At 39.1% G+C, this 25,151-nt stretch overlaps 1 protein-coding gene across 2 annotated transcripts; it reads right to left on the minus strand.

Annotated features, from left to right (window-relative positions):
• LOC106298565 lies at positions 1–25,151 on the minus strand. 2 transcript variants are annotated; one of them, XM_013734706.1, is made up of 63 exons: positions 24,883–25,151; positions 24,564–24,645; positions 24,255–24,358; positions 23,339–23,434; positions 23,194–23,241; positions 23,039–23,089; positions 22,702–22,805; positions 22,420–22,537; positions 21,785–21,886; positions 21,471–21,668; positions 21,077–21,234; positions 20,723–20,881; positions 20,295–20,387; positions 19,799–20,153; positions 19,556–19,669; positions 19,010–19,105; positions 18,743–18,810; positions 18,412–18,532; positions 18,115–18,336; positions 17,798–18,025; positions 17,618–17,727; positions 17,374–17,470; positions 16,984–17,079; positions 16,747–16,887; positions 16,524–16,592; positions 15,810–16,059; positions 15,580–15,749; positions 15,171–15,491; positions 14,799–14,930; positions 14,615–14,728; positions 14,316–14,500; positions 13,939–14,047; positions 13,699–13,842; positions 13,239–13,514; positions 12,449–13,120; positions 12,025–12,231; positions 11,588–11,691; positions 11,041–11,336; positions 10,802–10,886; positions 9,680–10,381; positions 9,248–9,566; positions 8,913–9,071; positions 8,669–8,832; positions 8,414–8,594; positions 8,064–8,333; positions 7,764–7,970; positions 7,442–7,496; positions 7,129–7,259; positions 6,103–7,035; positions 5,943–6,019; positions 5,142–5,580; positions 4,854–4,940; positions 4,355–4,510; positions 4,092–4,276; positions 3,209–3,745; positions 2,709–3,029; positions 2,487–2,613; positions 1,906–2,127; positions 1,381–1,737; positions 1,092–1,250; positions 678–965; positions 384–576; positions 1–210 (listed from the first exon to the last, which is right to left on the minus strand). In XM_013734706.1, exons 1-62 carry the CDS (start codon positions 24,895–24,897, stop codon positions 436–438), a joined length of 12,327 nt encoding a protein of 4,108 aa, XP_013590160.1. In that variant the 5' UTR covers positions 24,898–25,151; the 3' UTR covers positions 1–210; positions 384–435. The 2 variants fall into 2 exon arrangements, with proteins under 2 accessions (XP_013590160.1, XP_013590159.1); XM_013734705.1 differs by having other exon boundaries at positions 15,580–16,059.

Below are 25,151 nucleotides of genomic sequence, written 5' to 3' on the forward strand. Positions count from 1 at the left end.
TTCTCTAAAAGCAATAAAATTATATAAGGCAGCTTCCATATACATGTGTTGATCAACACGAGTTTACTGTTGGAAAAGTCTGTACTGCAGAGGTTTATATATATACACACATATGGTTCTACGATATGATTTACGAAAATCCTACACGAGAAAGAAAATTTGAGCACGATGAAAAATCTTTATACCAAAGCTGTGCTTCATCTCACCCACCTAAGCACACAAAAGAAAACATGTCTGTTAGTGTTCGAACAAGAACACTGAATAACGAAAAACACACATAGAAACCATTAAAATGTGTTTGTGTTATAGTAAATCATCAGGCATAAGTACATGTTCCAAGGCAAATGGAGAAATGATCAGAGGAAGCAGGAAAAAGTATTTACCAGGGTGGCGGGCGAGATGGAAGGTGACAGAGCTCGAAGATTCAGACAGATTTTAACTTGAGCTGGTCGTTGGGCTAGTGCCAAAGGTTGAAGAGGGTGCAACTGAAGCTGGCATTTGTTGAGAACCTCCTTCAGCCCAAAAACTCTCAGATATCGGGGAATACGGCCTTGTCACTTTGTTTTTCACCAATGCCTAAATCAAATAACCAAAACATGTATATTCTGAATATTTGTTTTAATCAAAGGGTGACATTATTGTATTAAATGTGAAAGAAAAAAAAAAGAAACTCTAACCCTTGAATCATTTTGCCCGTACAAGTTAATGGCTTTATCGATGGCCGAGTAAACGTCCAAGGCCTGCTTCGTGTTGGGACTGCATTTGACAACACGGACTTGTTCCTTCGAATCATTTGGCTTTGATTTCAGATAGAGAATAAGCCGCGAAGGTGGAGAGTTAGGCTGGTCCTTTTTCCCCTCAGTCAGTTCCATAAACACAAGATCAGTCCATAGAACGTCCCACTGTATGGAGCACGCATCTTTGGCCGGGATGAACTTTCTTTGACCCATTATGTTGGACGGTTGCTAGAAAACAAGTAAAACGTTGCTAATGTCAAAGAGGATTTCTTGGCTAGAAACCGAGGACGAACACTAGACCAATTAGACCTTATGCATACACTGCGAAGAGTAAGAGGTTATAGTGTGACTCACTTGTAGCAATATTACTCTTCGATGTGTGATCATTAGAACTTTTCCTTTTGGTAGGATGAAATGACTTTCATAAGCGTCTGTCAATGCAAACTTCCCACGTACTTTGAACAGGTCGACCTGACCAAGGAATGATCCAGATTCTGCCAACTGCAATATGACCTGTAAGTGCAAAAGTTAGACGAATGAATCTTTGCATACGTACCATCATCACGAATAAATCCATTCCTCATCAGGAGGAAAAAAACTAGTGGAATACAGTTTGAAAAGATTCATGAGTACAAATTTGCACCTGCCCCTGTGCTCTGTATTCGTTGTAAGGACGAAGCAGACTATCAGCGCCAACAGCTCTTGGAAGTCTCCGGCGAAGAAGTTGTTCATCTGAAGTGATTGCTGCTGCTATCTTCATCCTCATGGCATTTGCACCCTCAGTGGTCTTCGACAGAAGATCCAGAACTCCACTCACAGGTTGGGCAGCAGCACCGATAATTCCTTTCCCAAAACCTGAGACAAATCCTTCGACACCAGAAGATTTTGCACCTTCGAGAGGCTTTGTCAATATGCCTGTGACTCCCCTAAACAGGCCTTTCGCTAGAGCTCCACCTCCTTCTCTGATAATATCGCCAAAGTCCTCAACACCTTTGTTATCCTGTCAAATGTCAATCAACACTTGTATCAGAAGCCATTGGAACGTTCCAGTCTTAAATGGACAATCTCCACATATTAGGTGAACAGATGATAGGCAAATTGTATTTGTCTATGTTGCGTCTACATGAAACAGCAACATGAAGGAGCAAAATCATAGCCAGGAACGAACCTGTCTCTGTCGACTTTGGATGAATTTTTTATCCATTGACAGCGCAGCAATGCCTTGACTCATATGGCCAAGAGCGCTGCTTGCATTGCCAAGAATATCAACACCTGAGAGCAACTGAAGAGGGTGGCCAAGGAGGTCTTTCTTTACGTTCCTAATAGCACTATTGATCATAGTACTTTTCCGCATGGATATGTTCTCGTTAAATCTTTCACTTATGCGTACCTGGTTAAAAGATAGGTAAAATTAATAAAGAAATACATATGAATATTCGTCTGGGTTGGGCTGGAAGTGCAGTATTTCCAGTAGTTGGGACATCGACAAATCAAATTTTATAAGTTGTGAAAACTCGTCGACTATAATCATTATAGTGATCCTACGAGTGAAAAGTAAAAACGGATTGTCATAAACTAATTAATGGGTGTTGGCCAATTGATCCAGAGTCGTGTAGATACCACATACTAATCCCTGGATGTACATACTAGTAGGCTAACTATGATAAATTGTTTCCTAATAGGCTAATCGGTGAAACACAGACGTCCCTATTGTTAGTTACCGTCAATCAGTTAGTATGGAAAACTTACTGGCATGTTTTCTGTATTCCCAAGAGCAGTCATCAGGGATGACCAAAAGCCAAGCACTCCCCTCGGCCTTTGACTTGGAGACATGGCCATAGATACTTTAAATCTAACTTCTGAGATATCAAGAACTCTGCAATTTTGGAAGGATGTAACCATATAGGTAAGTGTCAATGTATGGACTCATTTAGTAAATAGCATATATATAAGAAAGCCGTGTGTACATACCCGATTTGAATGAATGGATCAACTGATACAGCCGTTGACTCAGAATTGGATAGCCTACTCAAGTTGGATTGCTGAATCATCTCATGAATGCGCCAGATTATAGGTTCATGGATGTTAACCAGAAAGGCAGTATTTTCACGTCCGTGGAAACCTATATACGGGTAGACACGGAGATCGAGACCAGCATTCGATTGCAAAGTAACAGAAAACTTCAGAATGCAGTCAGCGTTATCTCCAGTTTTCTGTGGTCTGAACAGAACCGGCATTGGAGCCAATGGTAATTGGTTATCCACTTGTATTCCTTGCATCCTTAGCTTGAACCTGTAAAAAATTAGCGTTCAACATTAGTGCAGCGTGCTTGGTTTTATAACTGATAAGCGTGAAGACGGTGACCACTATTGTCGAATTAGACATGAATTTAGTACGGTCAGAATAACTGCAGTGGTGAAATAGAATGCTCTGTAAAATAAAGCTACAACTTAAGAACCTGATAAACTCACCTGCTAAGCCCAGAGCCCAAGCCGGTTGAGTATGCCACAAAGAGGTTTTGCACTGACATGTACAATATTTCCTCCGGAGCATGATCGATTACGGAGATTCCAAGCTCAGCGAGCTCAACAATCACATGAAACTCAGACTCTTCTGAGGCCAGAAGTTGAGATTGCTGAGACCCACCAGATAAATCTGACAAAGATGATGCTGGAAGTCTTCTGCTTATGCTTGACGTAGGTTCAACTGCTGGCATCCAGTCACTGATTCTCACAATGTTCTTTTTGTCTTCCTTTACAATAGTAACTCGTATGGGTCTGGTAGGTCCAGTCTCAGTTCGTGGTGGATGATCACCAATCTTATCAATATCATATTTTTCCGATTTAGAAGGATCATTGCCATCAACAAGAAGTTCAAATAGATGTCGTCTACCAAGATCTTCCCAATAAAACGAAGCAGCTGCGTTAGGAGGAAGAAATTGCCAAGATTCACTGACACCACCCACTTGGCGATAGCGAATAGGAAGAAACATGGAACGGTTCTCGATCCTAGGAGAGTGGATTCACATCACAGAGAATACAAAACGAAATGGTCAGATATCCTTAGTGGAAAAAAAAACGTAAATATAGTAGAGGGAACACAAACTTGGATTCAGCCAATAGGATGCATCATCGTATTAAAATAATTTCATGCAGGTTCCATGGATTACTTTATTCACAAAACTGATAATGGGTTTCAAAGAAAAGATTTGGCAGCAAGTTTTTAAATCATAAATGCAAATATGATCTGGCAGCTAGAAAATGTACCATCAATATCCAAGTAAACAGTAAAGTAACATTAGAAAATAAACAACTCATCTGGAACTGGAAGACAGTTGAAGCATGTGTAATTTACCTATAAGGACCGGAGACAGAGTTTGGCCTAAAAATAACTTCGTAACGTGAGTTTTTTGTCCCGCTTCTGACTTGTACTCTTAGCTGCAATTGCTCAGTCCCATCTTCTCTTCCGACAGGGACACGCATTATACCTTCACTAAAGACACTGAATGGTGTGCTCCACCTATATCCCTTCACTCGTAACTGAAAATGTCCCATCCGCCGTAAGCATATTAATCATATTAAAATTAAGATACAGAAATCTGAAGGTATTTCACATACTTTCAGCGACTCAATCCGGGTGGAAGACTGCCATCCAAAGAGCTTTGGAGGATCAGAAGGATTAATCCATTCTTCTGTCTGACAATCACATTGTTGAAGACAGATGCTCATACCCACCCTGTTGATGAATAACGTGTGTGGCTGGAAATGAATAACCTGAAAGCAAATGTATAACTGGGAGTAAGATAACAAAAGGGACTCAGTATTAAGCACTGATCCACCTCTAGTTTATCTTGATATAATAAACCACAGAGAGGAGTCTAATATCATAGCATGTACATTTTTTAAGGAAACAGGAGAGAAAGACAAAGGCTAACTAAGTATTGTTTTGCCAAGCTAACTAACCCGTAAGAGTTTTCACGCCCAAATAACATTTTAATAAATAGACACCAACACATAAAACACTGTTTATGAGCACGAATTTGACTTCAGACAAGTAATTTATACAGATACACCAGCAATGAAAAAACAGAAAAATCTCACGGAAGTGATATCTGACCTTTGTTCTGTCCGATGTCATATTCAATACTGCTGAGAGCTTGTAGTAAGAGGAATCTGAGCAGAAAGCGTTTACATCTATGCGTTCCTGGAAAAGGATTCGTAGTTAATGAAAGGAGAGAAAGTTGCTAGTCACACAACCAATTAAAGAAAATGACGACACGGCCGCACAGCTAGGAGGAAATTCTTTGTACAGAAGTGTGTCAGAAATGGTTCTCGTACAATAAAGCAAAGTCCAGCAATTTCAAGCCATAGCTTTAAGACAATCTTTTAATATTTAGCAACTCACCTTCTTCTCAAGTTCAAGTAGAGAAATTCCAGGACTGTAGATCTCAGAATCCCGAGCTGCAACAGCAATACCAATTCGTGGGGAAACATAAGAATCCTTCTGAGATGGAAACAGCACGACCCCACTCCGACCAGCTGATTCTTGTGGAGAAAGCATGCTAGGCAAAGGACTAGTATCCTGGATAACCTCAAGCACTCGGACATTTTTCCTCTGTTGTCTTCTCTCCATCGAAAATGCAGAAATTTTCTTAAAAGATTTGGAGGCCCTAGACAAACAAGGGGAGCCAGCTTCCGCATTTTCTGATGGTTCAATCTCCACCACTCTATAGCCTAGAGGAAGATATGAATCATTTGTAATCCAATATGGTACAAAGAACCTTATAGTCTTAGGTGCAGCCCCGGTTTCTCCAACATCACGTTCTATACTTACACGCAGTCTCCTGAAACGCAGAGAAAGAGTATGATGTGGCAAAATATTATCATGAATGTATAGTATCGAGGTTATAACAGAGGAAAAAAAACGTCCACATTTGATAATTCTCAGCATGATAAGATTTCTTCAATAAATTAAATTCAGCTACGGACTGGCTCCTCCTAAAGATACTGATGAAATATTATTCTGGAACAAATAACGATTTTGTAACGTGACCCTTAATGGTCAAGAGCCGTAAAAACAGCTGTTAACCATTGTTTTCTTTTTAAAGAAACAATGCACATATTCATGTATCTGACGTATTAAGCGGAGTTAACAAAACTAAGAATTCCAGGCAGAACGAGAAATGAAAAAGAAAGAGTGACAAACCTTTTGCTCTGTTGATGGACGAACCAAAAGGATGACACACTGTCACTTGAAGATAGATCTAAAACAGGAATAGGATCCTACAAAAGAAATTCAGATTTAGTAATGAATTGAGAACTTTTTCCAATGTGAGTAGATTCTTCTGTAGAATATCAAAGCCAACCTTTTCCAACGCCCAGCCACCATGGACAGCTAGTGTAAGATACACAGGTCTCTGAATATCTGCTGAATATACGTGAGCAATCTTCCTTGAAGATACTACACCATGTTGTCTCTCAAGATATGTGCCTTCTTTTGTTTTTTCCCACACTGTGAATTTGACTGGGCAAGGAAGTCTATTTTCTAGCTTCAAAGGAAAACTAACAGAAATTTTCCAATCATAAACAGGTATATTAAGGTCTGTATGAAGAACTGACGCATCTGCTCCCACGCTGAGCCAAAATGGCTTACTTCCTGTAGAGGGCTGGCAGCAGAAAAGCATATCTTTCTTCTCAAGCTGGTTTAGTTTCAAAGCAAAAGCAGATGCTCTGCTGCTTTGCTTGAACGTTTGCTGCCGAGTAAGCAAACCTTGATCAACAAATGGTTGATCTTTTCCACAACCAGAACTCACGGCGATGCAACTACCCCATGCATAAGAAAGATCGTCAACCCTTGGCCGGACATGTAGGCACTGTTCATTATCTTTTGATAAACATCCCCATGGTAAAACATAGGACGATTTACAGACAACCAAAGCATTATGATTGCTCGCTCCTGAAGAGGTATTCTGATCAGATGATATGCATATCTCTAAATTGACATCTAAATCATTTGTAACTGTTGCTAAACATCTGAATGTTGCGTGCTTTCTTCCGTTTCTCATAGAAACTTCCATTGCAATAAAATCGTTTTGTAGTGATTTCGGAGCAACAGAGAGCGGAAGCAGCGAGCGAATGCTATGCCATGAGTCATCAGGCCGAACTCCAATCCAGAAACCAGTGTCTCTGTCAACAAAATCCTTACTTTCCATATTTCTTAGTGTGTTGGGGACTGTAGTCTTCTCGAAATAAGATGTTGAGACAAGCAAGCATCCGTTGTCATGTATATCTTCGACATTCTTCATATCATTTCAAATGAGAAATAGCAACATATGTTAGAGAAGCTTGAGAAATACGTTAAACTACCTTTATATAAATGAAAAACAGCTAACCTTTCTCTGAAGCGTATAAGAACTAATATTCTCAGCATAACTTGACTGATATAGCGACCTTACTGAAGCTACTTTTCTAAGTGTATTTTCCCCATGTCCAACAGGAAATGAAAGCGACCCGACCACCTCTCCTGCATTAGTTAATGGCTTACTCTCATGTAACAGACTGGACAATCTACTCAAATGAACAATAAACAATGCCAATTCACTCTAGAAAAGAATGATAAAACAGACAAAAAAGGACAGCTTAATTGATGGTTATGCATGACGAACAGGTCGAAGTAAATAAAACGAAGAAGTCATTGAATTTAACCTTTTCCGGCTTTAGCAGCAAGGTTTGTCACTTCAACCTCCAATCTGGCCAATCCCTAAAACAATCAAATCGAAAAAGACGACAAATATGAGATAAGTTCCAAAATCATGACAATTGTAACTTCAAAAAGGAATTTTTCAAACCGATATAGATTGTACTACTAGGCATCTGAATCAGAGCGAACATAGGGAAGCAACTAGCTTTATATATTGTTTCAATCTAATGTTAATTCTAGGCTTCGCTTGTGATACCGCAAGTTTGAAGGAACAGAGAAGATGATCAATAATGGAAGCAGAAAATTAAATGTTTCCTAATATACTACCTTCTTTGGGATTTCAAATATGAAAAGTTCATTCCACTTGGAGGTGCATTCCATCAAGTCATTGACAACTGCAGTGGAAGGCTTTACACACTTTGTCCTAGCACTTTGAGGAAAAAGCTTTTGTGGTTCTGCACCCTGACTATCAACAACAAGGCGCAGGGTGCAAAAGAAATTGTGACTGTTGCCATCATCGACAATATGCAAACCCTTCACAAAAAAGTGAAAGTACCATCTTAACCATAAAGCTTTCTAATACGCTACAATAAAAATTCCCAATGACGGATGCTTTCGTATATGTACCTTAGCCTCCAGAATCTGTACAGTCATGTAATTGCGCGCTTCCCTAGAACTGTCTGAAACATTTAACCTATTGGAGAACCTTGGAGGTGGAACCCACACAGAAGTATTTGCATCGTGACACAATTTAACAACTACATCTGAGTTCTCCTCCAGCTTTTTCAGATATATGTCACGGCCGAGTTTATTCTCTACCACAATGGTCTGAAAATCATCTTCGTCAAGAGCTGACAAAGCCGAAAGATCCCCACTCTCACGAGAGACACCTGATTCCTGCACCACAGCGGACATATATGCTTTCACGAAGAAAATATATATTTTCGCGAAGAAATAGAGACTAAAGAACAAGGTACCTCTTTCATTTTGGCCGCTCTTTCTTCAAGTTCTAGTTGCCTTCTCCATGAAACAACGGCGTCACCAAGGGTTTCAAGGTTTGCAGCACTAACGTTTATGTTCAAAATGTTAGTAGCAGCAACTCGCAGACGTTTTCCTGGCTTCGATGATTGACTCAAGGAAGTATCATATGTTTCCAACCTTCAAAACGAAAGTGAGAAGTCAAAATATTATTCCAGTTTTATCTCCCAGTTAAGTCTCATTATTATATTTACTTGAATATTCCATCAAATGGCTCCAGAAGAGGCTCCCACGCTTCCAACTGTGGGTTAAATGTTGAAGCTGCGACTGAGGCAACGAGTACTGCATTCATGGCCTCAGGACGACCATGAGTTGCTAGCTTGATATTAGTGACAGTTGTGTCAAAGAGAGGAGTCATCTGGAAGAATTCAGAACAGGATAGAGATGTAAACATTGCGTTTGAACAAATTGGGTAGTAAATTTGACCATATAACATACCATCCCATGTAAGCCGTCTAGAAGTGTCAGAGAGAAGCATCTCAGCTTAATTTCTGCATTTGTATTTTCCTGTGTCTTCGGCTTTGCGGATTCTCCAATAGCGAAAGCCATCCGACTTGGAGGCCTTTTCAGATCAGAACGTGCAAGAAAAGTGCATGCCTACACAAGATATCAGCAGCTATCAGGATTGGGACATACTTTTCTCTGTGTGAGTACTTAAGCAATTGGATAGTAGCTGGTTCACAAAACCCAGAAGTTCCTACAGTTCAATAATGACAATACAAAGCCTTCACATAGTAAGAGACAAAGCATCAAGGTTAAACAGGTTGTCCAACCTGATTGTCAACTTTCCAAATGCTCCAGCATTGAGAAGACTTTGAACTTGAAGATCTAGAAACAGAAGCTTCGTAAATGTTGGCTTGGTTAACAAGATCAATCCTTGGACAACAGAACGAATCCACATGGGGCTCCACATCAAATTTAGAAATAACGCATCCTAGAGAAACATAGCCAGGAGGCGCAACAGGAAACCAGCAAAAAACTTCATCCAAGCCCTTCCCCACAATATGTGCGGCTTTAGTGAAGTGAACAGGTTTTGCAGCAATCTCAGAGTCATCTGCTTTAAAAAGTATTCCAAGTGCTGGTGGTTCCAACCTAATGAGAGAAGAAGAAAATCATAGATTATTGACATTAATGTAAGAAAACAGGTCACTTACTGTAGCTAATCTAAAAACCAAAATTAAAATTAAAGTTAAAAATTTACTGACCCTTCAGTTATGCTATCACCCAATATGGCAAAACCAGGACGTGGTACAGGCCTCCATATTGAGATAGGTCTACGAAGATCACCACCCTTGTCCCACCAGATTCTCTCAAAGTTAGGAGTTGAAACATGATAACTCGATGGCTTAGATATAGACCTGAGTACGTCCCAGCCTGATGAATTTCCAGTCTGATCATTTGTTTGCTCGCTTTGAGAGCCATTTGTAGATGATGGGTCACATAATGGATATGTTTTCAACTGAAGGGGATTCCAAAGAAGACAATGACTGAGGCCACAACTATATTGTTTGGAGGGAGCCTCAGTTGAGGAGTGAGCATAGAATGATCCAAGAACATTATCAGCGCGCCACATGCTAAATCCAGACTCAATTAATGAACTGGAGGGGACGGTGTATATGCACTCAGAGAAACTGCTGGAAGATACAAGGTCAGATCTTAGACAATAAACAATGTGATCTGGTGGTGGCTCACTTCCTAAATTTGCAACACACCCCATAGCAGTATATCCTGCAGGAGCTACAGGCATCCAGAGGGAGCACTCATTGCTATCAGGAGAATGTTGACCATTACCCTCTTTTAAACCTTGAATAACAGAGAACAGGCCAATACAATTAAACCCAATCGGCTTCCGCACGCGCCCATATGTATTACTTACTGCCATTACTGCTTGTGTAGGAGGAATTGCCCTGAAAGGAAAATTTTCAAGGGATTTAATATCATAATGCAGCTTTACCTTCTAGAAGAAGAAAACATATGTACACTGAAGTGAGCACTTCTTAAGCAATTGTAAGCACTGACACATATCAAATGAAAAAGAGGCTGCATGTTACACCCAAGTATCCGTTAGTTAAAGCTCCAATACGATAAGAGCTTGGTTATTTCTGTTACGGAAACGATTTGCCATGAATTTTATGGACGGAGTTCAATGCTATTGATGACTGAACAAACACATTCAGGATGAAACATAAGGTTTTATCCTCCAAGAGAATTATTTTGGTTGAGTATATTAGATACACAAAACATTTACTATAATCATTGAAAGCTCTGTTGTGCGGATGAAAATATCAAGATATACATGTAACCAGATAAGCCACTAATAATATTACCTTGATGTCACACAGTCTCCCAATATGACATAGTTCGAAGGAGCCTGCGGCCTCCAAATTGTGAGGTTGTTACCCGGTCCATTTTCTGCGCGCATCCCCAAAAGAAAATAGTCAGCGCGCATCCCCAAAAGAAAATAGTCAATAGTGTAATTATCTGATACAGTCGGTTAACAAGGTAGACAAATAATGGATCATATGGCCAGACTAAAAAAGTGCACCTAACGTAACTGATGCCATACCTTTCGGTGAAACCCAAATCCTGTGGAAGTTGGTGCATGAAGCTAAAGGAATAGCATTTCCAGATTGTATGGCTCCAGTTACTTGGCTCTGCAGATTCAGCAGGAGAGATAGAGCACTCAAGGAAAGGTGCATGTATATGTCAGTTGACGTCAAGGACATATTTGTTTTCTCTTTGACAGAAGTGTAACCCCCAGAAATATCGACTGGATCAAGAATGATAAGACCAGAACCAGTTTCAACCACCAGGTTCTTAAGCAAGGCCCGAACCCAAATGTCATTTTCTTTTGAGGCGTACCTGTTGAAAACAATAGCAAAAATACATTAACAATGTAACAAAAACTTTAGATCCGTTCACAACAAAGGAAGAAAAAGCTTGTTTTCAACGTCATAGGCAAGATGGAGTCGACGTCAAGCAAACGTATTTGTATGAGGGAAATATTGTGTTGTAAAATGTGCTCAGACCTAACTGTCCAGAACTTTCATGTATGAAAAAATGTTGATAAACATTAATCACTGATACTTAAATTTGGACAAAGCTGCACTTACATAAAATTAAAATCCAATTTAACTCGCAAAAGCTTTTCTACAGCAGAGGAGTCATCCAGGGAGGATTTTGTACCATCAAAGAATGTGAACTCGGGAGCAACAACCTGTACAAAAACAAGCTATGATATTGACAAATACAGCAAAACAAAAAAGAAAAATCCAGTTTCATTAATCAGCTAGGACAGTAATTGACAACTTATGAAAGATGGAGGCTGAAAGAAGTTGCGGAACCCTCCACATGAAACAAATCTTATGAGCCAAAAAAGAACATCAAAGAAACACCAGAATTACGGAATAATGATTTAAAATAAGTAAGAGAAAAAATGTAAAGTCTAATAGTTTTTGATCAAATATGATTTACCTTATCCAACTCGCCCTATAAAGTATGCGCTCAAAACTATTTAAACAGGTAAAAAGAAAGGCTCTAGGAAACCTACCTGAGCTTCAAAGGTAAAACTCTGGCCAGACTTCAAATCGGATTGACGAATATCTGAGACATCTGATGGTTTGTACGCATTGCTCAGCACATTCTCAGAATTAGATTTGGCATTTTCTAACATTGAGATATCAACACCATCTTCTGGGGAAAATAAGCAGCTGCTATCGTTACTCAAGTAAATGCACTTGCTCAGAAGCGACCCATTCTGCCACAGAAGAAAAAGAAACAGAAAAGAAGCAGCTATTAAAATTAAGAATCTTGGAAAAAGAGAATGTGACGCAATAATTACAACAAAACAAAGAATCCTTCTCCGCTTCACGCTATAAGCGCTCGGAAAAGAAATTCACTCTGCCAAGTGATTATTTTAAAATTACAAAAGGATGTATTTAATATTAGATATATAAAGAGAAAAGAGTTTCTACCTTAATTTTTACATTCACGAACCGCAACGTTTTTCCATGACCAACGATTATGATAGGTTCTAATCTTCCTGAGTTTAAATCCCTCTCTCCTTGTTCACTAAACGAGATTACCTTTCCACATCCATCATAAGTATACTCATCAACCCCCAGTGAATCTGCTACTAACTGTCTACATGGGGACAAGTGCACGACATCTTCAATCTGTTTATAGAGAGCCTCAGAGAGAACTATGCCACTACATCTAGTGATTGGATCATTTGTTGGATCCAATGTTTCGTCTCTTCCTGTTATTGCACGTAAAGCTGGAACAAAAAATTCACCAACCGCAAGGAGGAAGTCAGGGACAGAAAGGATACGAGGTTGTTGAACCCGTAAAACACATGACTGAGAGGACGCTCGCCATCTATAATCCATCAGCAACATCGTTGAACATGGTGCGTCAAAATCAAGAACTGCCCTAGAGTTGGCCCGCTTAAAACTTCCCTTTTTAAGGGAAAAGGGTAAAGATTCAGAAGAAGCTTGCTTGGATGTATCAACCGATGAGCCAAGCATCAGTCGCATTTCAGGCTTTGTGTTAGGACGGATGTCTAGAACAGAAACTTTAGGAACCGAGACATACAAATCTGTCTCAGATAGTGACGTCATCCTGTAGGATACCCATAATCCTTCGAGCTGTTAAATCAAAGTGAATGGCAAATGGCAAATGGCAAATTTGTTTTTAGATATCTGGTACATTTTTTAGGGGCAAAATCTATAAGAAAATAGAATGATCAGGCTCAGAAGCACGTACCGCAACATGAGCTAACGGTGACTCTTCATTAACACTATTACGCAACTCAAGAAGAGCATAATTGATATCAACGGCCAGTATAGTTACTGTACGTGACATTATCGTCTGACTATTCAGGTTCACTTTGTCAACCAGTATCCGCATTTGATCTTGGGGGCCAGAACTATTACCACGGAAATCTGGAGGAAGCTTTGCCTCTTCAAACAAATTCATGGTTGTGCAACTTACAATAATATCATATTCTTTGTCAGACATCACACCATGCAAGAAATCAATCTGCACGGCAAACAGCAATCCTTTTACAATAATAACATTTATAAGTATAGTCATCACTAATCTATCAATATCAGGAAGCCAAGACAAAAAACATACAAACTTATTTAGTTTAGAGTATCGGTTCTTGACTCCAGAAGTAAATATTTGGGTTCTTTAAACGTATAGAGAAGAAGAAATCCAATACCTTGATCTCAATTGAAAGTGTTGGTACTTTCTTAAAAACATCTCGTAGGCTGCGCCGTACAAAAATGTCCAATCCCTGGCCTTCATGTATCATTGGTTTCCCGATTGAACCATTTATGCCTACTGACATGTTTAGTCCAAGAATCTTACAACAAAAAGACAATAGAAACAATCAGCAGGCTAGTGTTTTCATCCACACGTTAAACAAAAGTGTTTCATATTTATTCTAATATATATGAACCTTTGCATGAAGAACATCTACACGTACAGCACTAGGATCTTTCTCCGGACACCCATGCCAGCTTATTTCATTTGATACCTCCAGCTGACCAAGGTCAAGTTGTATGTAACTGCAGCCAATAGAAGTGTGTTGAGATTTTATCAACATTCAGAGAAAGATAAAAGTAAATCTTTTGGAGATTCAGTAACAAAAAGGTAAATATGTTGCAGACCTCAAGCTTTCTTTAGAGCTACAAGATAAAGACTATATTACGCAAACAATTTTGATGGCAACTACTAGACTAGCGTTAGAGAGCTATATAACCGAAGTGTTGACATACCTAATACGTTACTGATAGCATAGGACATCAAATAATAAACCGCATCATTTATACTTACTCTTTGCTCAGAGAATCTTTAGGGACAACAATTATTGGAGTGTCTAACGAAAGGTCTAGTTTCAGCGCAGTAGCACCATCCATCTCATATTTCTTGATTAGCCACTCAAAGCCTCCCACTTTGTCAACAAGCTTAATGACTTCTTCTGTATGAGGAGTGGCAAGTCCCATGAAGTACGCTGTAACCTGAAAACCATTTCATTGGCTTGGTCAATACTAAAATGATGTCCAAAGAAGAGCATTTAAGTTTCGGTTGCACTTTAAATAAACTGGGTAAGAAAAGGTTATTGGTCATGGCACCTCTTGAACAAATCTGTAGAGGAATACGATGCGGACAGCTGACAGTCTACCAGATAAGCTATAATCATATCCTTCATAGTCATCATCGCCAGCACTATATGAATTGAATTTGAACTGCAGAGTAAAAGAGGAAGTGAGCAGATTCACAACGAAAAAAAGCAAGATAAGGCCGTCAGCGTTTTACCTTGATAAGAGACTCAACACCAGGATCACGTATGTCACAGAGCCAACTCCAGCAGTTTCCAGAGTCTAACGACTTGTCACAGAGTTTAAAATTACCTAGGGTCCCTTCTATTGAAAGAGAGCTCGGGTGAACCTTGAAAAATAAACAAATTTAACCAAAAAACAGTTAACTAAAACAGACTTTCAATGAAACTGATTCGCTTTGCTTATAACATTTTAGAGAACCAACTGCAGATCTAACTTTTAGAAACTCAGTTTCAATAGTATCATTAACAAACTGATTTTCTTGTCCTACGGTATGGGGCCATGATTAAGAGTAACTAGAAACAAAATCAAATACGTCTAATAAGATGCCTCAGCCAATATTTATTACCTTAATGTCCAACACAAATCGTTCCTGTACAAACATCGCAAGCTGAGAACCATCCTCCTTGTTGAGAAACACAGTCACACTATCAACATTCATGTTCAGGTAAAACACTACACGGTCCTTGCCGTATCCAAGTAATCCTTCAATGCGTCCACCTTCATCATTTGTTTCTTTCTCCATATCAGATTTCTCAAACGCCACAGTGTTGGTATCTTTATCATTTTCCACATATGTTGCAGCGCTCAAGTCAAATCCAAAACCAATTAGAGCAACTACAGTCGGTCTGCTGCAAAAGAACTCCAGTTTTGACATGCGAATGCTCATCTGATATTGATTTCAAGCAAAACTTAGCGAAGTCGAGAAGGTATATTTGCCACACTAAGCTGACCTCACATGGTCTTAGATTACATACATGTGTGTCGATTCCATTATAATCGGGGGAGCTGGAGTTCCTCGTCAAGAAAACAACTGATACGAAATCAGAAAATTCACCACCGTGCACCTCATAAAATACCTCATCGCAAAGGCCTTTTCCCTGAGATGTATCTTTTTCATGAAAACCACCTTCAGCATCCTCGAGTCCTGCATGTTCATCAGAGTCCATCAGCATGCTGCACTGAATCATATCCATATCCGGAGTACCTGGTTCTGTAGGAGACAGAAACTCTGCCAAAGCATCAGTGAAGGCATCTTCATCATCTGCATGTCTTACAGACATCTCCTTGTCATAAGAATCACATCTTGGTGAGTCTTGTATGTCTTCGTTCTTCAGGACAGAGTAAGCCAAATACCGAGGACTGCCTGACTGCTGATGCTGAAGTTCATCTTTGATTTGCAGAGAGTGCAACTTCGTCCTAACGGTTAAGCCATTCTCTGAACTTATCATATTGACCTGCAAAGCAAACACAAACCTGCCTCTATCAAACTAGTATATTGTATAGTAGCTACACGGAGAGATAAAAAAGCTTGAAAAGGTATTAAAAGGCACATCAGGAATGGTAACCCTGTAAGCAGAAGAAATACAAATATCAAAACGGACATCTTAACAAGTGGCGTTCCTAAGCAATGCAACCTGATTTAGCGAATTGTACGACAAGAATTTTAATCATTTAATCAACTTTTATGAACAATGTCGTGGCTCTGTTTGTAGTTTCCGTCCATAACCATTATCTTAGCCAGGCTTAATGAAATAAAATATTATTTAATCAGAAACTAAATATCATGGCGTTAGGTTTTCTAAGCTTTGCACAACCAGTAAGCCTCATCTTTTCCCCTTCTTTCCTTAGTACCAACAAACGACGCAAAACACATACACACAACTTCAGTATCAGCTTAATATGTCCAACAAACACAAACCTTTCCTCCGGTAGCAAGAACTTTGAGAAGCAGAACCTCTTCAAGCTGCTCATCACATTCATCCTTGATCTGCAGGAGAATAGGATTTCAAAATTGAAGTAAAATATCAGGAAAAGTTGCTGTCACAGAATTTAAATATGATTTGTCAGCTCAAGCAACTATGAAATTTCTGATATACAGATAGCACACACATAAAATTAAGTGAAAACCTGACACAACTAACCTTCCCATACAAGTACAACTTCGTCTCAATTAAAGCACCATTAATAACAAGATCAGCAGCTTTCGAATTCCCGATCTGAGGTTCATGGAAGTCACCATCACCATCACTTGTATGACCAAGTACATCCCCCGACAGAGGAGCCTACAAAAGGACAAGACTTTTCAGCATCAACCAGACATGACCAGTGCAGAAAGAAAAGCCCAGGAAAAAAAAAGTTATGAGATTTTATAGATATACAGAAGCTTGATAGATAGCTTGGACAAGTCCTCTCAGCCATGCTGCCTTCTTCTCCCCCTGAAACTCTATGATCCAGGTGCTAGAAGATTCCAGGGCCTGAAGAATGCATAAGATCCGTGATTTGTAATGGAAATCACATATAACAATACAGCAAACAAAGCGATGCTGTAAAGGAATATCTGTTAACTGTTTTTTTCTAACTTCGAAAGCAACTTCAATAAAAGTAAAGTACAGAGAATCATCAACACTCTCAACCATCTTATTTCAGGTATGTACCGATTCAAGACTAAGTAATCATACCCAATTAGGAGTATATTTTAATCGCTGGACTCATAGACTTGCCGGTTCTTTTATGACTCCTATTATTTACAATTAGGTAGCTTAGCTTACCGTTTTAAGATTCGTTCCCCTTAGACCGACAGCAAGGCAGTATAGCGAACCACCAACATTTGCGGGCGGAACCTCGAATACTTGCCTGCCAGCCATGCTGCACATGCAAAGTTTCTAATTTAACCGTCTTCTATTAATACATGCAAAAACACTTTGTAGCAGGGAAGACTAACTCGAAGGTACAAAAAAAAAAAGAGAAAGAGGGGTACATGAAAGAAAATAATGAGTGGAGAATAGCACAAACCATAAATAACGTTGATAATCAGGTGACCTCTCTGATTCAAATGCATACAGATATAAACCAGACAAAACAAGGTGACAAGGCTGCCAAGTAGCAACAGAGTTGCCAATTCCCTGAAACAATAGATTTCATACAGTCAAAGCCAATAAAGATAAATCAAGCTTGAAAAGTACATATACATACCTTCCAAACTAAGATTTTAGCGTCACTAGCAAGATCTGCAGGACTCCAAGGTTGGATTCCATCTGGAGTGTCATCAACAGGAGCTTGACTGTAGGTTTTCATAGCACCATACAAGATGTCGGACAGTTGCATGATCCTCATATATCTCGTTGGCGAGAAATGAACACCAATATTTGGCACTTGGATGGAAATTCTTGTGGATGGATAACTTGGGTGAGGTACTTTGATCTTCAAGAAGAGATATATGCGCGTGTCAAGTAGAAATGCCTCGTTTTAGCAATTGACACATGAATAGAAATGTCGCACAAGGTAAATACCTGATCAACAATAACTGCCATTCCACACCTATCAATAAGGGAATAAACGTTGTCCGCTTTCTCTAGAATGGGAGACAACATTGGCTGATTAGTGAAATCTTCCATGAGTAAACTGCAACCCCGGTTGTCAGATCCACAGTCGGTAAAGAAAGCGGCAATATCTCTTCCGGAAATGCAGAACCGAGAATATAAGTTTTGCCTTTGCTCCTCAGACCGAGTATCCTGCACTTGTACAAGAAGTATAAGAAAACAGAAGAGAACCACTACTAAAGTCGTATAGCAAGTCTGGAAACTTACCATGGTGGTTAGCGTAAAATTACCAAAATCCAAAAGGAAATGGCTACTGCACTTGGAAGATCCTGAAGCTCTCAAAGGGATTCTCACTTTTGGAGCATCAAGATCAATGTCAAGAGAAAATCTGACAAACCAAAGGAAAAGCATCAAGGAATCCGGTGAAAATTTTGCTACTTGTACAAACTGATAAAGTATTTAGATCTAAATTCTAACAGACTATAATAAAATAGTTTTTGTTCCGTGCAAACAGCATCTCGCTTTAGTCACCACCAAATGGTCCATCTCTGATCTAAGGGACAATGGTAAAGAGAGATCCAAGTTAAATTTTTCTAACCTGCTTTGCTCCTCCAACACTATTTGAAGTTGTTCTTGAGCCCGTCGAGTCACTTCCTCTAGTTTCATCTGTAATAAAGAACGGTAAAAATAAAAATAAATGCTAAAGCCTAAAAGTCTGCGGATAGTAAACATACAGAACTCTATGACTGAGGAATTTCGTAAGGGTGCATAAATCAATGATATGAGTTACACGTCTTATTGTCACCACAACGAATATGCACTAAATCATTGTAATAAAAATTGCTACTGAACATTAGAACAGTACCTGAAGCGCAGCAGCAGTTTCCAGTGCAACAGTAGGGCTAACTGCGTTACTTCGCTTCACAAATTCCAAAACACGATCATAACTTTCAGTCCAGATCTGCAATACGAAATTACCAATTGTGCTCAAGACTTGAAATAAACAACTTGTGCTCCTTTGGCAGTAGCTGAATTTAGTACACCAAAGCTTGTATCGCTGGTGTTAAATGTTTGAGAAGCGTATCTCTCGTTATACTAAAATTCCGAACTTAGAAAAACATATGCACATGAGAGTTACAAGTACTTCGTAGTTTAAAATTATAACGATATATATCCATCCATTCTTTCCAAAAGGGAAGCACACAGTATATCGGAGCTTTAAGCTCCAAAAACTTTATTCCAAGGTCCAGATAATTTACTATGCCAAATTTTCGGGAAACTACATTCAATGCCACCAGCTAGATATTAGATAGACACTGCTATATACTCGAGACGTATTTTACAGTTATACGACTAATATGCAGATCCTAAATACCCATGTTTCAAGAGCACACATATATGAACTGATTACCGTAGCGTGGCAAGGGGATATCGTGGCTGATAGCCTCCAATCAATGTTTTCTCCAATTGGAGATTTCACAAAACTAGCCATCAAGGCATTTGTCTTTCTCTCACTGGATACACTCTGCAAAGACAGAAGCATGACACACAGAGGGGAGCAGCGAAAGGTCAAATCTTCATTTATAGGCAGGAATATAGAATCTTATCACAAGGATTTGTGACCCTGGTCATAAGGTGAAATTTGAAAACAAACCTGTGCAAGGGAACCTTCTGGTGCAGATAAGCCATAGAACCTCAGTGATACATCACACTGAGTACTTCGATGTCTGAACTTTGTCGTCACATCGAGCTGCTCAAACCTACCACACAGCACCTCAGTTTGGTTTACATCAACAATCCTAGCGGCTCCTTGACCAATTGATACCGTTACAAGAAAGTGAGTCATATTTTGCATGTCTTTTCCTGAATACAAATTCATGTCTTCGTCTGGCTGATGACTCAGTAACTTATTTATGGCCTTCCATTCTTCTTTAGTCAATCCTTCCTCCACCGATTTCGATCCCTCAGCCACACGATCGACCTCAGGCTCATCTTCAGCTTCTGTCCGCCTTCATGGAGATAGTAACGACAAATATTAATTAAAAAATATGGAATCTAGATGTGATGTTGCATTCATTGTTACGATAAGAATTTGAAAAGCCAAAAAGCAAGACAACCATATTCAGAAGGAAGCAACAGAATCCACTAACCAATTAAATGAGAACCAACCGCCCTTTTTCAGCTTTCTCTGCTCTGCTGCTTCTTTTGACTTCACAGATTCTACCTTTGCATGTGCAATCAACCTATTACGCCGATACAACACATGGTCAGATAAGTCGGAAGGAGGAAAAGCACATAGACAGCACAGCGCCATTAAGAATCCCAATGAAAACAAAGAGGAAGAATGGCAAAGCTTGAACTTCTTATGAGAAAAAGTGGTATAATAAGACTATGTAATCAAACAGTAAGTCAAATATGTCTATAAACTTTCAGTATATTTGGAACTTGACCATAGTCATGTCAATAGCCAAATCAATCCAGAGATCAAGTGTCTTCGAGATGGATTCCGGTGGTATACATCACACGGTTGAATTTGACCACATGCTTTCCACTCAAAATGTGAGGATATAATTATTACCTCCACAAAAGAATCACTTTGGAATCAAGGTCCCTTTCGATTTCTCTCATCTCTGGGTTATTAGCATTTGATGACTGCTGGAGAAAGTTGGTATACAGCTGAATATAACGCCGACGTAACTGGCAAAGGCGATGGATTCTATCCCAGGAAAATCGATAGCTGAAATGGGGTCAGTATATGAAAGACAGATCAAAATACAACATCATTCCACATATAGAATGCAGTATACTTTCCTAGAAGATGATCAACTATGCAAGACTAAAAACAAAATAGATTTTCTAGATAATTGATGTTTCTTTTCCTAGTCTGTCAGTAAAATCCTGCAACGGAGATTTAAATGAAACGAGCACGTACCATAGTCTCTTTTGTTGCAAACTAGCTTGAGCAGCAAAGCGCCACCACAAACGTGGAGCCTCTGAAACAGGAACCATGGGCCTTAAATGTGAAATCTCAATATATGTTTTGTATCTTGAAACAACTTCGACTAGCTTTATCCAATCGTGATATTGTTCCTGGTAAGGGAAACATGGTAGACAACATACAACTGACTTAAGTCCAGCACCTCAAAAACAAAATCACTAAGCAGACGCAGTATCAAACTCTAACGGGTTACGGGTCTCAGAAGTACAAAGATGGTCAGTAGAAACCAAAACCCGATGGAAAATATTACAGCTAACACTGGAAGAAAACGAGAAACCTTTCCCCAGAAAAAATTTGAAACAACAATAAAAAGTACAGAAAATGGTACCTCTGTGATTGTCACGTTAACATCATTTATGTTAACTGACGCTCTTTCAAATGGAGTCTCCTGATTATTTCTCTCCTGATTTCCTAACCGGTGATACTTAAGAGATCCATTGATAGGGGACAATAGATATCGACGATTTAAGGCCCATTTTGACTTTCCGTTATGCTCAGTTTTCTCCTTTATGCCATCTTCAAACATCTGAACGAAGACAGCCAGTAGTTAAATACATAAAACCTCAAGAAACATTTGACTTGACTAATAATTTGACGAAAAACACAAAATAATCACCAAGTAAAAGGTGGACAAGAACCAACCTTTACCCACTCCTCGGTACTAATATCGTCCCATTGCTTCTCAATTTCCCAGGGAGAGCTATTAGAATCATGATACAGAGCAAGCCTTTCAAGCTGCAATGACTGTGACAGAGACCATGCGTTAGCCTAATTGTGTCTTTTCAAGTCAATAAGTAGTATAATTATCATTCAGCACACTTAGTTTTCAACCAACAGACCTTGTAACAAAGTATGAACCATGACACGCACTCTAATCGAGCACAAACATTAGAGAAAATAACTAACTGAATAGAGACAAAAGAACAATTAAAAATATTTTTTGAACTACGAATCAATTAAAAACTACTACCTCATTCTCTCATGTGAAACAAACGACATTTCCTTTAAAAAGTCTAATCGATGTTCTATCGTATTTCAAGCCTCTTGGAAAAGAGGCTTGAACTTCGTATATGAGACCATAAAATGGGAAATATTGACTAAGATTTCTTAAGACATGGGACCACTATATCTGAATCCCAATTATGAACCACAAGAGATCTCAAACGTCCATATGGAATCATAGATACTTATAGTCCAAACACACGATACTTTTTGTCAACTTTCAAGTTTCAACTGCTTCGCCCAATTGATAATAAAAGGTAAGAAACAAAGCTCACCTTACGCAGCTTATCCAAAGCACCGCTTGTGTCAAATGTCTCATTTCCTTCCTCATCCATTGTAACAGCTGCCAGCCTGGCCAAGGTGATGCCCGAAGCAAAGGGATGCCCTGGATTACTGGAGCAAATATTGTTGAAACAAGGAAAAAATTGATTAGCAAGTACTTCTGAGTCGTCTCCAATAAACACCAAAAACAATGACGTTACTAAAGAACACAAAAGATAGATATGGCTGTAAAAGCAGAACAGGGAAAATAAACAAAAAGACAAACAGCCACAAACCTGGTAGAATCCTCGTATCTAATATGCACATTGCTGATGGATACTTTAAGGTTGCCAATAATTGTGGCAATAAGCGAACCTAGCCAAGAATTTCCTGCTGGAGGCTGCAAAGAACAAGCATAAAAGAGCTACAAGTTATAACATATAACATAATTAGCATATGAGAAAAAAATTTATCTAGTAACTAGCAAGGAGGGCATATATATCCTTCGTAAAAGCTCATAAGGAATCTTCTAATCTGATCAGGAAAGTTCCACGTCACTCAAACAGATAACCCGTAAAAAGAAAATAAGAACGACAAAAAAAATTACAAAATAAGTTCAGTTCAGAAGCATACACTTCCCAGCTTAGATTTTGCTCTTGCTTCAAGAGTTGCCGATTCTGCTTCCTATTTGTAACAAACACGAGAATGGTAAATCAGAATATGTACAGTAAAAGACGAAAACTCATATCGATTGTATTCAGAAGTACTCAGCCAGAAAAATTTAATACCTCGATCTGCTGAAGCTTGGTCTCTAGAAGCTTTTTCCTGTCTTCCTCCTAGTATGAAAATAGTTCAAGTAAAGTTGGTACCAACCAAAGTGAAAAGCTTAAAGGCGAGACAACGCAAACACAAATAAAAATTCCAAGAGAATACCTTTACTGTTCGGCCATCAGGGGCAGGATAGGCAAGAACAAAGACACGGTCGATCAAAACAATGACTGGCTCTTTTCCTAAACTTTTCCAAGGGACCTGAAACAAAGGTTTGTGAGTCAGTGACAAGTTCTAGATATGCTACCTAGCCATAATTACGGGAATTTGCTAACAAAAATAGCATTTGCTTCTTCAAATACAAGTCCACGTCCAGAAACCAGGGAGGATGTCACCCTGGCTGGTAATACCCATGACAATTGACTCCGTATCAAAAGCTTCAATATATACTACAAACAGAATCACACGCATTTCTATTTTTTTTTTAAATCCACATATTATGAAAGAGCGGTAAATACTTGATTAACAGAAAATGTAGGCCAGAATATATCCAGTTAAATCATATGGGACTTCCCTCTATTGAAGCATTTTTGCCTACAACTGATATCACGTTGACAATAAAAATTCTTCATAGCACATTTCTCTAGCTCATAACTCCTTCGACACTGCTAATAGCCTTACAGTTCAATAATCCATGTGAAAAAGGCTAAAAATTTTCACTCTTCACTATTACCAACAAACATGTCCATAAACAAAACCATATCAATTACCAGCATTGCTATTGTACATCATTGCATAAGAGCATCACACATGCATACATTTCTTGTCATGTAAGCTAGCTAAGTCATCAATAAGTTGTTTTTCCTCTCTCTCTCTCTATATCCTCAAAGTACTTGAGTAAGCATATATAGGAATTAGCATGTGAAGAAATATGATGCAAATAACACCGGCAAGGATTTTCAATCCAAGCTCAAGTAACCAAACTTTCCAGAAAGAAACATGCTTATATCAGTTTACCGTATAGAATGGTATGGACAAAAAACAAAAAAAAATCCACCAAGAGAAGAAGAAAAATAGCAACCTTTAAAGTAATGGTTCCGACAAAACCGGATTTGACAGCGACAGGGAGTTTCAGTGAATTCAGAGCCTCCGCCTTTAACTTCAAATCTTTAAGAACAACATCCCCTGAAAAGCAAGAAAGCTCAAACATCAGATAAGGGGAAGAACCAAAGATAAACAACTGAGGTACAAAGCCAAGGGATAACATCTCTACATATGTGAATTTCACCAGTGACCAGTAAACAAACAACTTCATATCCGAGATCATGAGCAGTCTTTTGCACATAAGAATTGTAAATACTCCAAAATTAATATTTAAAAAAAGGCCAACCTTTCCAGACACTAATCCGCAGAGCCTCTGTCGAGAGTCCATGCACATATTCACCCAGATACCTCCGAAGCAGATGTAGTACCTGAAGAGCGAATTGTAAACTTGCAATTAATAGATACTCCATTTCATCAATTAAGCTGGACAATGAAACCGTTCACCAGTTATATTCTCATTTCAATGCAAAATATCAATTAATTAGTTCTCCACTAGCATCTGCGATTGGAACATCGAAATAGACCCAAAATAACCTTAAAAGCCTACTGAGCCGGCGAGAAGAACTAATTTTAATCCCCAAAATTAACAAGAGAGGAGGGCTTACATGAGCTTCGAACATGGCGGCGAGAAATTAGCTAGGGGAGGGTGCGAAAAACGGTAAGGTCGTCTTCACGCGTGGTTTAGAGAATCGAGGATCATCGAGATCCGAGGAACGAACCGACTCAACATTGAAGAGAGGGAAAGCACGATCTTGAATTCCAAATCAAACGACTATTCTTCAAAACCCAGCGATCGATCTAAGCAAAGAGAGTCAAAAGATAGAGCGAGAGAGAGAGAGAGAGGCGGTTCCGTTTTGGGGAGAGAGAGAGTCAG

This window comes from Brassica oleracea, chromosome C6 (genome assembly GCF_000695525.1).
Source record: "Brassica oleracea var. oleracea cultivar TO1000 chromosome C6, BOL, whole genome shotgun sequence".
Classification (NCBI taxonomy): domain Eukaryota; kingdom Viridiplantae; phylum Streptophyta; class Magnoliopsida; order Brassicales; family Brassicaceae; genus Brassica; species Brassica oleracea.